Source organism: Frieseomelitta varia, unplaced genomic scaffold (genome assembly GCF_011392965.1).
Source record: "Frieseomelitta varia isolate USP_RPSP 00005682 unplaced genomic scaffold, Fvar_1.2 scaffold_239, whole genome shotgun sequence".
NCBI lineage: Eukaryota > Metazoa > Arthropoda > Insecta > Hymenoptera > Apidae > Frieseomelitta > Frieseomelitta varia.
The window spans coordinates 1,031,805-1,045,335 of NW_025109967.1; the positions used below are offsets into that span (position 1 = coordinate 1,031,805).

The 13,531-nt window shown below is 26.5% G+C and overlaps 1 protein-coding gene across 1 annotated transcript; it reads left to right on the forward strand.

Moving 5' to 3' along the window:
• Nucleotides 1–1,264: 1,264 nt before the first annotated feature.
• LOC122527918 (E3 ubiquitin-protein ligase listerin-like) lies at nucleotides 1,265–12,292 on the forward strand. The gene is made up of 22 exons (XM_043652503.1): nucleotides 1,265–1,482; nucleotides 1,995–2,204; nucleotides 2,288–2,554; nucleotides 2,629–2,741; nucleotides 2,830–3,184; nucleotides 3,248–3,435; nucleotides 3,505–3,640; nucleotides 5,068–5,760; nucleotides 5,841–6,054; nucleotides 6,125–6,467; nucleotides 6,559–7,036; nucleotides 7,125–7,240; nucleotides 7,328–7,481; nucleotides 7,553–7,710; nucleotides 7,779–7,962; nucleotides 8,052–8,226; nucleotides 8,336–8,672; nucleotides 10,241–10,387; nucleotides 10,517–10,647; nucleotides 10,722–11,125; nucleotides 11,214–11,381; nucleotides 11,466–12,292. Exons 1-22 carry the CDS (start codon nucleotides 1,438–1,440, stop codon nucleotides 11,523–11,525), a joined length of 5,076 nt encoding a protein of 1,691 aa, XP_043508438.1. The 5' UTR covers nucleotides 1,265–1,437; the 3' UTR covers nucleotides 11,526–12,292.
• Nucleotides 12,293–13,531: the final 1,239 nt, after the last annotated feature.

The window sequence follows — 13,531 nt, forward strand, 5'->3', positions numbered from 1 at the left end:
CAGTCTCGAGGAGTTTTCGAGGAATTTTGGGAAGTAGTGAAACTTCATTGTTCCTGGTTATAAGGCGTATCACACAACAATAATCAAGAATACGAACTCAATCAAAGAAGCTGAATACAGAACAAAGCAATGAAGAGAGGGACCAGGTAAGTAATCCGTATAGTTATTGATTATTAGTCAATGATGTTGATTAGTCTATGCTAGTTAGTCAATGGTATTAGAAATCTGGCAATCGCATGATAAAATTCTTTTAGAATGCACTTCAGCAAATTTGTCTTGAATGTTTATCCGTTTGTGTTTATTTACTGTAGACAATTCAAGTTTTTTATCTCACGTGAGAATCTAAATTTCAGGAACCTGGATCTCAATTTACTACACGTTGTTCTATTATTACAGATGTCAGACTTAATTTAAATTTAGATTTAATTAACTAATTAATTTATAACGCAAGTAACTATATATATTTTTCAACAATAAATATTATACATTAGTTGTTAAGCTTGTCTCAATAATGTCATCGTACATGTCATGAAAGGAGATATAACGTTCTATTTAAAAAAAACTAATTTTCCTAATTATTCGACCTGCAAAAACATGATTTACTACATGTTTTTTTGCACCAAATTTGTAAAAACATTCCTTTCATTGGTTAATTTTGCGAGATAAAAATATGTAGGTCTATTTTACATTAAATCTTCATGAAATGATGATTTATATTAAATAGGTAAAAATAATTTATAAAAAATGGATAAAGATAGATAAAGTTGACAAATAAAGATAAAGATAATTTATAGAAAAAATTTAATTATATTTTAATTATGCTGTAGTAAAAAAGCGTAATTTAATGAAGAATATCACGTTATTTGTCATATCCAGTATCATTATAATAAAATTATTAATAATTTAATAGAAATTTGATTATATAATTTAAGTAAACGAGAAAATTATATTTTGTAACGACAAATCATAATCAACTGACTTATAATTAAACCTAAAAATACAGTAAAGAAAGAAAATTTTAAGAAATAATTGAAAATTTAGTTAGTTGTTTTTAAGAATGTTTAATGAAGTATAAGTCATTTATATTAAAAATCATATATTAATAGCTTTAGAATTTTAATGTACTACGTGCAGAAATCTATCATGAATTTGTGAATTACAGATAGACCCCTTTTTGAGATACATATTTCACTTTTTACTAACTTCACGTCGGGAAAATTGACAACACTGTAATGGATTTTAGATCTGACAACGCTGATCTGTTTTCTCCATTTTTAATAACGTTACTTTTTTACTAACGTTACGGTTGTCTCCGTGTTCAATTCTCTGATAACTTTGACTCCGGTAATTTTGGTGTGAAAGTGACCAAAATTTACGTGTAGTGTCAGTATTTCTTGTACGCGCAATGTCTTGTTTTTTGTTGCTGTAGTAATTATCATGGGAAAGAACAAACAAGCGCGACGAACCAAAAATAATGCAAGGGTAAGCAAAAAATTATATTATTATAAAGAAATTAATTGTTAGAAGAACTTTATAAATTAAATTTGTTATAACTAGATTACGAATTTTTATGTATTTATAAGAAATTTGAAGATGGAAAAATGTAATAAGATATCCAAAATGCAATACTTTATATGATAATTAGTTGAGAAAACAATTTTGTATTTGTTTTGCATTTTTTTTTTTCTAAATTCTATTTATAAAAATATGAATTTGTATAAAAATTTGCGATCTAGTTATAATAATATTTTTTGATCTAAAATTATAATCATAATATTTTCATTAAAAAAATTACATAGTAACAACAATTTTATAATGTCATATTTTCTTTAAATGATTATTTTATTTTAATTATTTTATCAAAATTTGTTTGACATATGATCTATCAATGAAAACATTTAATTTTTTAATTATTATAAATGTCTAAATATTTATTTTAAATATTAATTTTTTAATTATTATAAGTGTCTAAATATTATTATTATTTATATTAGCCATCAAATAGTAGCAGAAGTGCAGAATTTTTGGGTACTTCGATGGTGAATTTTGTTGGTTTCTCAGCAGTGAAAGATGGGGAATATGTACCTGTATTACCAGGTTTAACATTTTGTGATACAAATGAAGTTGAAATGAACAATGTTGATAGTAATGTTCAAATAATATTAAAAAAGATGAATAAAAAAGATTCAACAACCAAATATAAGGTAACAAATAATTACCTTTGTATGAATAATTACTTTAATAATTACATCTAAAACTAAAAGCCTTTTTTTTAAATATTTTATAGGCCTTACAAGAATTTGCTATTTTGTGTAGAGATTCAGAAATATCAATTGTGGAAGGAATGTTACCATTCTGGCCACGGCTATATTGTGCCTTAGCAATAGATATAGAACATAGAGTAAGAGAAGCTGCACAGTTAGCACATGCAGCTGTTGTAAAACGTGTAGGCAAAGGTATAGCAATGTATTTGAAACAATTAGCTGGAATTTGGTTCATTTCACAATATGATACATATCCTCCTGCTGCATCAATTGCTACTAATTCATTCAATGTAAATATCTATAATTTATTAATAACTATAATTTATTAATAATCTATTTCAATGTGAATATTTTTTACATATAGGATACATTTCCACAAAAAAAAATTATTGATGCTATCGTGTATTGTCAGCATGAAATCCTGAATTATATCTGTGATAATGTAACAGCTCTTAGTGCTCTATCTTTGTTACAGAAGTACGTTTGTTATATTTTTTACTAAAGATAAAAAACAAAATTATAATAGTTGTTATGTTAATGATATCTATTGTTATAATATTATTAGGGATTTCACTGCAGAGGAAATAGAAGCAAAATATCAGAGAATACTAACATCCAGTTTACATGGATACAGTGTTTATTTAAAGAAAGTTCCTATCCAAGAGATTGAAAAAATGATTGAGGTTCATAATAAAATTATAAGCAGCAACAAATTTTGGAATTTAATCAAAGCTGATGCAATTCCAATTAAAACAGCTTTTTTTACTGTATTAACATCAATGATTGAGAATGCTAATATAATATTACAAAATGAAAAGAAGAGAACTGTAACAAGTATTATAAATAGTCTTGATGAAACAGATCCTGTATTGTCATCAGTTGTATGGGAATCTATGCTTGCTACTATAAATAAAATAGAGGTAAATAATTATTTATACTAATGTTGTGAGTCTATAATATTAAATAACATGTTTTTTTTTTAGGATTGGTACAATGTAATAAATATTGAAAAACTACTATTACCAAAATTATGGCGTGTTTTACGAAATGGAGGGCAATGTTGCGCGAGTATTATTTATCCGAATTTATTACCTCTTATTAGTCAATTTCCAAAACTAAGTGTTGATTCTCATTATTTATATATAAATTTCTTCACTTATATGCGAGAAGGGTATTTAATCAATTAATTAAATTAGATGTTTTGATTATATTAAAGTATATACATTTATCTTATTTTCAGATTTTCTGTAAAAAATGTACAAATGAGTCATTCTGAAGCACTTGCGGTAACGACATCGTTTGTCGAATGTTTGCGTTATTCTATTCTTTTAAATGTCAATAATCAAGATTTAAGTAATACTCTGCTCAGAGAACAGGTTTTTATTTTATCCATTTACGTTACAATAATAAAAAATTGTCAATATTTTGAACTGATATAACTTCGTAAAAGATCATATAATGATCCACTTTGTTTCATTTCAAAGTGTGAAGCCTTTACTTTAAAAATATTTTTTTGGAAAATGATTTTACGTCATATAGCAACTAGGAAAGTGAAGATACTTTTTTCTCGAAAATTGTAAAAATTCAAACTTGTTAAAGATCAAATAGCTTCAATAAACAAAAAACTGTGGTTAAAGCATTCTTCGTTGAATTGTGAGACGGTTATAACAATCAAACGTACAGAAATTTCTAAATCAAAGACATTAAACTTTTTATCAGTACGAAGAATCTATTTGGAATCTAAATTTAAAATATTTATGACTAAAGGCAAGTGTTCGACCATTTTTATACCGGTAAAAAAAATTCTAGCGTTCGTCACGCTCGATCACGGTTATACTTTTTGTTGTCATTCCTGGTCGATGACGGTCTTGTTTAGCGTTCTCAAAGACGGTTGACGTTGGATCATCACACAATATTCAAATTAACATTACATGAATACATCTAGATCAGGGCAATCGAACAGCCCATACTTCAAATTAATTGGCGGTAATTCACCAGTCAAAGTCTAAAACAGATTCGCTATCAGTCGGAAGACAGATAAAAATAGAGGAGCAAGAAATAGTAGATATGAGATGAGATACAGATTCATTATCTAGAAATTACAAATTAGAATCAATCATGTGAAATGTTCCATTTCATTTACATGAAATTAAGTTTGAGTATAAACCGTTTGAGGCAGTCTTAATTGTAAGCAGACGCGATTCAGCAATATTAAAATATTTTTTTGATGATTATTCATCATGGCTTGAAGATTGAAATTTTCTTTTTACAACATTCTTTAAAACGCTGTACGAATTTTTTAACCATTTTATTAAACTTTCAACATTAGTGTTAGATGATGAAATGTTAGATATTTCTTGAATTTTTGTTGTTTAATATTCAATACAGTTAAAATGTAATTGAACATTGAATAGTGAAAAAATAAGTTTTAAGAGGTCATTGTAAAGGAGAGACTTCAGTCTGATGATAGAGACTTCAAATTGATAATAGATCTAGTTATGAAAAAAAATGTTTTAATATTTTTGCACATATTTCAATTTTGATAATTTTTGAGGAAAAATTCTCACTTTCAGCTACATAATGTAAAGTCATTTTCAAAGAAAACAAATTCATGACTGTCAAAGTTTCACGCTTTAGAATGTGAATGACACTGAGAAGTGAATTCTTTTTTTATTAGTTATTATATCAGTTTAAATTATCTACAATTTTTCATTGTCATTGGTACAGTCATATTTTTTATTGTATATATTATCATTATGATTTCTGTAGCAAAAATTCAAAATTTAATGATTAATTATTTCAGCTCATTCCATCATTAGAAATATGTTTAAAAGAAACTGGTCCGATGAAACAAATGTTTTTTTGCGAAATTACTCATTTGGTACGATACTGGAGTAAAAATCGATATAACAAAAATTATAAATCTTATATTTGTTTGATAGAAGAATTTTGGCGAAATCTTGATATACTATTCATTTCGCTTATAGATGCCAGTGAAAAATCCGAATCTGGTATTCTAGATATAAATAACTCCCAAATAGAATTTTTAATTACATTAAGAACGGCCTCTGTACATGATCGTAAAAATTTAAAAGTGAAATTCTGTAATTCAGAAGAAAATATAATAAATCAATCTCAAACACAAAATGAGAATACTGATGTGGAGAATGATACTGATGTTGAATTTCTTACTGAGCTTAAAAATTTCGTTAATTCCATTTGTGTGAAATATTTTAATCAAATCATTGAAAAAAATGAAAAAAAATATGTCACATATCTAAATAAACTTATAACTTATTTTGAAAGTGATACTTTTAAAAATTTGTTTGAACGTCTTAATACACAAATTAATATTTTTAATTTTTATAATGAAATTTTACGAAGTTGGTTGCTGGAGCAACCGGAAGAAATTGAAGATATAATAGAATTGATATTTAATCTAATGAAATACGTGAGTCATTCTGAAAAAAACGAAATTTTGAAGTCATTAACAGAGGTAAAAATAAATAAATTCTTTTACGTGTTCTTAAAAAGACATTTTTTTTTTCTTTGATTATATATTTTATTTGTTTTCAGTTTGACGATATCATAATAACAAAAAGTATCATACAGTGTGCTTTATCTAAAAAACATAGGAATGATGAGATAGTAAAAAAATGGTGTTCACAGTCTAAGATTACTGCTACATTGATAGATACAGCAAGAAACATTGCTTTAGACAATGTTTATTTTAATCTGAGAAAAAATCAAAATCTTATTTTATTATCTTTTGAAGCTTTAGAAGATAGTAGTAAGTTTATGATATTTAATTTGATTACATTTTATTAATATATATAAATAATTTATACATTATTTTTTAGATTTGTTAATAAAGGAACAATTTAATGAGATCATATCTATACTTTGCAAGTCATTTTATAGAATAGATGAAACATGTTTGTTGGATTTCATGAACTTAATTTGTTGTATAGTTCCATTAGCATGGTCTCACAAGGAAACAACAATGGGAGCGATACAAATATTAGAAACTCTTTTCGAATTACGTTTGGATAATTATTTCAGTTATAATTCTGCTTTCATTGATTCAATACGAGATGTATGGACAAAAAGTCTCTTGGAAGCAATCCGAAAATTATCACAATCCGAATTTATTAGCTTAACTAAAATGTTTGCAATATCTATATGGAAAAAGATATATAATCTGTAAGAAAATTATATTATATTACATTACTGAAAATATATTATTTACAAAATATTTTAATCTATTTCTTATAACATATTTATTGTGTTCCAGAAATGAAGAACATAACAAAGAAATATTAGTCGATGTAGCAGTTGATTTTGTTGAAATTATACTTGATGATGATGTTTCCTATGCAGAAGAAATTATTTTAGCATTTTTAACGAATTCTGATATAACAACATGGATAGCTGAAACTACTGGTATAATTATATATGGTGAAGTAATAACTGGTGAATTGCATGTATCATCTCTTGATCAAAACATACAAATTCGTCAGAAATGTATGTCTATTGATTTAACCAATGATACAATAACAGATAATACTGAAAATTGTTTGAAATGGGCACTGTTTAATGTGAATATATTAAATAATCTATACTTGAAATCAATTAATAAATATAAATCAGAAGAATCTAATATTGAAAAATTATTGATACACAATTTAGATTTGCCGGGAGTTATAAATTTATTAATTGATATTATACATTCGATTATTTTGGGCGAAATTTATTCCAAATATTATAAATCTGTAAGTGTGATCGTAGTTTATAGTATATATAGAAATATTTAATTTCAGTAACAAAGGAACTATTACTTCATTGAACAATTATTTTCAGACTAAGTGTTATGATAATGTGAATAAAACTTTAATGATTCTACAAGAAAGTTTTAAACAGTTGCAGATATATGTTAACGAAGATACATTTAATAAAATTTGTGACTATATAGCATTGTATGTCTTTTAAATAAACTTAAATAAGTATATTTTATAAAATATTCGCTATAATTTCTCTAATATTTATCTCAATTATATTTGCAGAAACTATTCGAAATATGGAAGTATGCTATCATATATAATATATTTTTGCTGCACAAAGTTATGTTATATCAAACAGCCACAGGAATTATTTGAAAAATATAAAAATAAAAACATATTTGCTATAAACGAAGAAATAATGCTTCAAAATTTACAAGTATTACACTATTAATTTTAAAATCAATATAAAATATATCTTCTATGTAGTGACAGAAAATTTTATTTTAGATTCTATCCAAATTTCAAAATTGGGATAACATTTTGGATACGTGGATACCGAATAATAATATTTCTAAATTAATACTAATAAGAAGCATGTTGATTAAACAAGATGATATTTCAAAGTGCTCTAATATTTTTGAGGAACATTCTTCATTACTAGATTGGTAATATTTTATATCTAAGTATATATTTATATAAATTTTATATAAAAAAATGTAATACTTTCTTATAGTGAAATTTCTCAAATTTCTTGGGATAAATTAAATTTATCTTTAGAACTTATAAAATTATTGACAGAAGTCGTAAAGAAAATTCCATCTAAGTTAACATACGAACATTGGAATTTTATTCTGACGTCTTTAGTCCTATTGCCGCTTTCTATTGCGAAATCAAAACAAAATGTTACTGATTTTAAGGTATGCAGTTAATTATTTACATTATTCGAAAATTTTGTTAATTTTTGTTAGTTAATTAAAATTTATTATAAATTTGTTTTATCTTTAAGGCATCTATATCGACAGTAGCTATTTGTCAACTTTATTATGCGGTCCAAGATTTAATTAACAAGTGTGATCAGAAAAAAACAACAGTAATATCACCGAAAATATTAGATGAATGGAAGAATGTTTTTATCAATGATATACAAAGTGGAATTATTCAATGTTGGATGCTTTATGCAGGTATATTTATAATTTATAATTTAGATATATAATTAAATTATTGACATTTTGTCTGCAATTTTATACAATAATAAATTTTATACAATAATAAAGAAATTTTATGTTACAGATTCATACAATGAAAAAACAACAGCTTTGAAATCTGTTGTATTATTGGATCATTTAGGAAAGGCTATGAAAATAGTTGATGGAAATATAATTTTCAAAAGTCATATATCTCTTACAACAACTGTTGAATTGGCATTGAAATTACTTCAATCTCCTGTAGCCAGTATACAATTAAGCGCATATCATGTATTAAAGCATGCAGTATTAAAGCTTGTACAACAAGATCAAGACACAATAGAATTAGAAAATTTCGACATAAATACTTTGAACATTAAAAAAGTGGAAGAAGTACTTCAGAATACGCAAAGTATCGTGAATACTATTCTAATGGATTTTAAGTAAGTTTTCAGCTTCTTTTTTATTGTAGAAGAAAGAAATGTATGATCTGGGGTATCATATATGAATTTTACACTTTTGATTCGATCGAAAAGCATGTAAAAAACCTGCCGCAAAATTGGTCTTGACCCCGAATTTCAAGGTTAAAATTTTTTTTAATTTTCATTGTATTCTATTTAAATCTAACCATACTTACCTAACTATTTTACCTAGTAACTAATTTAATGGATTAAGTTCGGGTAAGGTTTTTTTATTCCGCCCGCCGCGAGGCGGCCGGCTACTCAAATCGAGTTTTTAAGTACAGCCGTTATACGCGTCCACACGGTTGCCTTGATGCATTTATAGAAACCATAAACAATCGGCGACTCACCGTTTACACACACGCTGCCACAGACACGTAGCTATAGGCAATATTCATTGAATAATAGCAATAGTTTTTTGCAAAAGTCCCGGAAACTAAGGCCGAGCGGCGGTTATGTGTAGGAAAAAGTTGTTCAAAATGTTGATTTCTACAACATATTCAAAAATCGTCGAAATCGGTAGGACCCCCCCCCCCCCTTTTAAATAATTACCAAAAATTTTTTTGCCATTTTCCAAGAGAAACATTAGATTACGATTTATTTATAGAAACATTAGATTACGATATCCTTGGAAAAGTTTCATCTTGATGGTGTGTAGAATACAATGCAAACATAAAAAATTTTGACCTTGAAATTCAAGGTCAAGATCAATTTTGCGGCAGGTTCTTTACATGCTTTTCCATTAAATCGAAAGTGTAGAATTCTTCTATGGTAGCCAAAATTAAACATTTCTTTCCACTATAGTAAAAAGTATAACAACATTGTCCGGAATATACACTGATACTATACTCATTAAAAGAAATCGTATAACGATACACTGTCTCATTTCAAAACTTTTACTTCGACAGCTGTGAGTTTTTTTTTTTTTCAAAGATGATTTTATATCAAGTAACGAGTTTTGAGAATACTTTCATGATTAAAAATTAAATGTGTTAAAAATTTTTTTTTATAGTTACGTGAACCATTATTTTCAAGAAGAGAAGAATTATATTCTCTAACGACTCCCTAAAACTTGTACAATTTTTATTTATCATTTTATTGAGCATTGAATATTGGCATTGAATGAACGCTTTAAAATTCGAGAAATTCTATTTTGTCATGTAATTCTAATATTTCAAGTGCAAAAAATGGTGAAAAAAAATCGTACAGCGAGTTTTAAGGACTTGTAAAGAGAAAATTTCAATCTTTAAGACCATGATAGATATAGCAATAAAAAACTTTTTAATATTTTTGCACGCGTTTGAATTTTTACAATTTTCAAGAAAATTACCACTTTCGCTACATGATGTAAAAATATTTAAAAAAAAAAACGAACTCAAGGTTGTCAAAATAGAAGTTTCACATTTTAAAATAAGATCAAGTATGATCTTTATAAAGGTATATTAGTTTAAATTGTCGACAATTTTTTCCTGTCATTGGTACAGTTATGTTTTGGTACAGTCTAATTTTTTATTGGCAAAAAATAAATTTTTAATTTATAATATTTTTAGATTATGTGATACTGTAAGCTGTACTATTCAACCACATACTGATGCATATACTTATACTATTGGATATTTATTGTCATGGGCTATCATTTTAGATATGTGTGCAAATGCTCATGAAGACTTACTATATCTATATGCTGAAATACTCAAGTAAATATCTTTCTAAATATTTTTCTACTTATTTTCAATTGAACTTCAACTGAAAAAAAACCGAGATTTCTTTTAGTTGATGTTTAATTTAAAATTTCAATACTTAAAGCTTATACATATCTATTTCAGGGATAACTTCTTTCCTAATTTATTAGATAACATATTCCGACTTATGCCAGTAGAAATACTTCAAGACAATATAAACAAGAGTGCTAAATTAATGGAAATATTTTCTACTGAACCATCTCTAAATTTTGGCGGTATTAATAATTAAATTGCTCTCTTTTCTGTTACATTTTATTTTTAATATTTATCCATTTATGATATCTTACAGAAAGTTGGACGGAATGGAGGTTAGATCATATTGTATGTTGGATATACACGAACAGTTTGAGATATTTACCAGTATTGGTAAGACAATGGTGGAACACTGCTGATAGTAAAGTCAGTGTTGCCATAGATAAAATCACAACTCATTATGTTAGTCCTATGCTTTGTCAAGAAGAACTTCTTAAGAATAAATTGCATAACATTGAAAATATGCAAGTGAAAGTACATCCAACATTTCGTGAAGTGATAGCCTTATATCAAATGGATGATACAAAACTGGAACTTAATATTATATTGCCACCTAATCATCCACTGGGATCAATTACTGTTGAATCTGGACAACACGCAGGTGGTACAGCAAATTGGAGGAATTGTCACATGCAGTTGTCTATATTTCTGACACACCAAGTAATAATTTATCAACTTAAACAATGAAATTGAATTATATTTAGATTAAACAATTAAGGAAATATTTTATTCTTTATATTTTTTGTAGAATGGGTCAATATGTGATGGACTTGCATTATGGAAAAGAAATTTAGATAAGAAATTTGCTGGTGTGGAAGAATGTTATATATGTTTTAGTATTTTTCACATGAATACGTATCAAATACCAAAATTATCTTGTCATACATGTCGCAAGAAATTTCATACTGCATGTTTGGTAAGTTTATTGTATTCTCAATATCTAATGAAATTTTGTGTGATTAATATCTCTTCTGAAATTAATATTCACTTTCCTTTTCAGTACAAGTGGTTTAGTACAAGTCAAAAATCCACGTGTCCAATTTGTAGGAATACATTTTAATCTGTTTATTATACTATTTAAAATAAGTATTAAAATTAACACTAAATTTACGGCAATTTCTTTTATACCTATTTCTATGGATATTCGTCAAATTAACGGGTGAATGAAAATACGCATATTCCTTAAACATCGATTTAATTATTTTAAAAACAATTTAATCCTAACTATTAACTTATGAATTTAGTTATATTATGTTATATAATTATAAAATGTTTATTATATTAACATTATACAATATACGCAGTAAACGCTTTTGACAAAGTAAGATAAACTCTGAAACCATATGATCCATTGAAGTACCGTCGCGGTTCATTTGAGATATCATTCAAAACAGAAAAATGTGTTCATCGTATTATGATTTCTACTTTTACATTATTTTTATATTTATTATTGGAATAATAATTTCACGAATGAAACAAATTTATTGGGATTATTTATGAAATTAGTTAATCCGTCAATTTAATGGGTGTTCGTAGAGATAGATATATCACGAATAAAACTTTAAAATTAAAACCTTAAAAAACTTTTAAAATTAGAGGTTAATTAATGACCTCGGATATAAATTCGAAATAGTATTAATAAATATTAGCAAAAAATGCCAGGAAAAAATTGTAAAAATTTTTTAAATTTGCTCACAAAATCAGAAATCCGTCAAATAGACACGAGTCGTAAATCTAGTATTAACGATAGAATTAGATTTACTATGTATAAATTTTCTGTCCATTATAAATTATGTATAGAAATAATAAATTTAAATTAATAATAAATTATTTAGATTATGATTTTTAATATCTTCCATTAGTTAATTAAGAATTATTTTAGAATTATCTTTGGAAATATGCAACATTAAATTTTTTAATTTTTAATTAAATTTTTAACTATTATGGAACATCATTTAGTCGATAAGTTACACTCTGATAAGAAAATATTTTAATTCATTAATTATTTCCGGGCATATTCTGAGAAGATCCACCTTAATACTTTGCGGATAATGAAGCACATATTCAAAATTATCACGTTTATTAATCACGATAAAAATAATCAAATATTATAGGCTTAACAATTTCTTAAATATCAGTATGTAATCAACAAAACAGCGAGTGGCCAAATAGAGTAACGAAACATTTAAGCGTAAATAGAATAAAATATTAATAATAATAGAATAAAATATTAATCGTAAAATATTAATGGATCTTTACGATTTTTTTCTGTGAATTCTTGTGCTACTCTGAATAAAAAAATATTACATAATATTGAAAAAAATTAATATTAAATTATTTCACATTTTATACAAGACGCAACTTTTAAATAAAAATATATCTGCTGTATTTTTGTTTTATGAAGAAAATGTTTGAGATAAAGTTTCATCACGTTTCAGACGAGGTATATGAAGAAATTGCATCGTGATCTGAAATACTAACCATTGATTAATAGCATAAACACAGACGAGGTATATGAATAGACCTAGCATACAATGTATTTTTTCGGCCAACGATTCGGGGGATCTCAGGATCCCCTTACCATTTTCGTATTACATCCTGTCGTACTGATTCAGACAGATTTTGCATTACAGCGCTACTATTGATTAAAATTAAAAAATATGGACAGTATTGCCACATCTGCTTTGAGAATTATTTATTGAATTGAACGTGGCGGTACATTTCTTCATTAATGAAGAAATATAACGATTTAAAACAACGATTGATGAAAATTGAGATAAAAAATTTATATTTATTTATTTAAATTATATATCTGATTATTTATATTTTTAATTTTATACTGTAAGCAAATGTTAGCCACGCCGCCCGTCGGCGTGGGAAAACTTCCTTGGCTATTCGGTAGAAGAGGCCACTCGAGATTAAGGACCATGGGCCGATTCCAATGTTTATGACCGACGCCTGTAAACCGAGCTAGGGTATCCGGACGAGGGTTGGACCGAGGAGGACACGAACGAGGACACGAAGCCAGGCGACACTCTGTCGGGAGAACGTCGCCGAGATCGCACG

What these genes read in the sequence shown, in the direction of transcription:
- LOC122527918 (XM_043652503.1), top strand. Translation starts at nt 1,438, where the DNA reads ATGGGAAAGAACAAACAAGCGCGACGAACCAAAAATAATGCAAGG. An exon ending in GCTCTATCTTTGTTACAGAA is followed by an intron (nt 2,742 to 2,829) that starts GTACGTTTGTTA and finishes TAATATTATTAG; the next exon opens with GGATTTCACTGCAGAGGAAA. An exon ending in ACTATTCTAATGGATTTTAA is followed by an intron (nt 8,673 to 10,240) that starts GTAAGTTTTCAG and finishes TAATATTTTTAG; the next exon opens with ATTATGTGATACTGTAAGCT.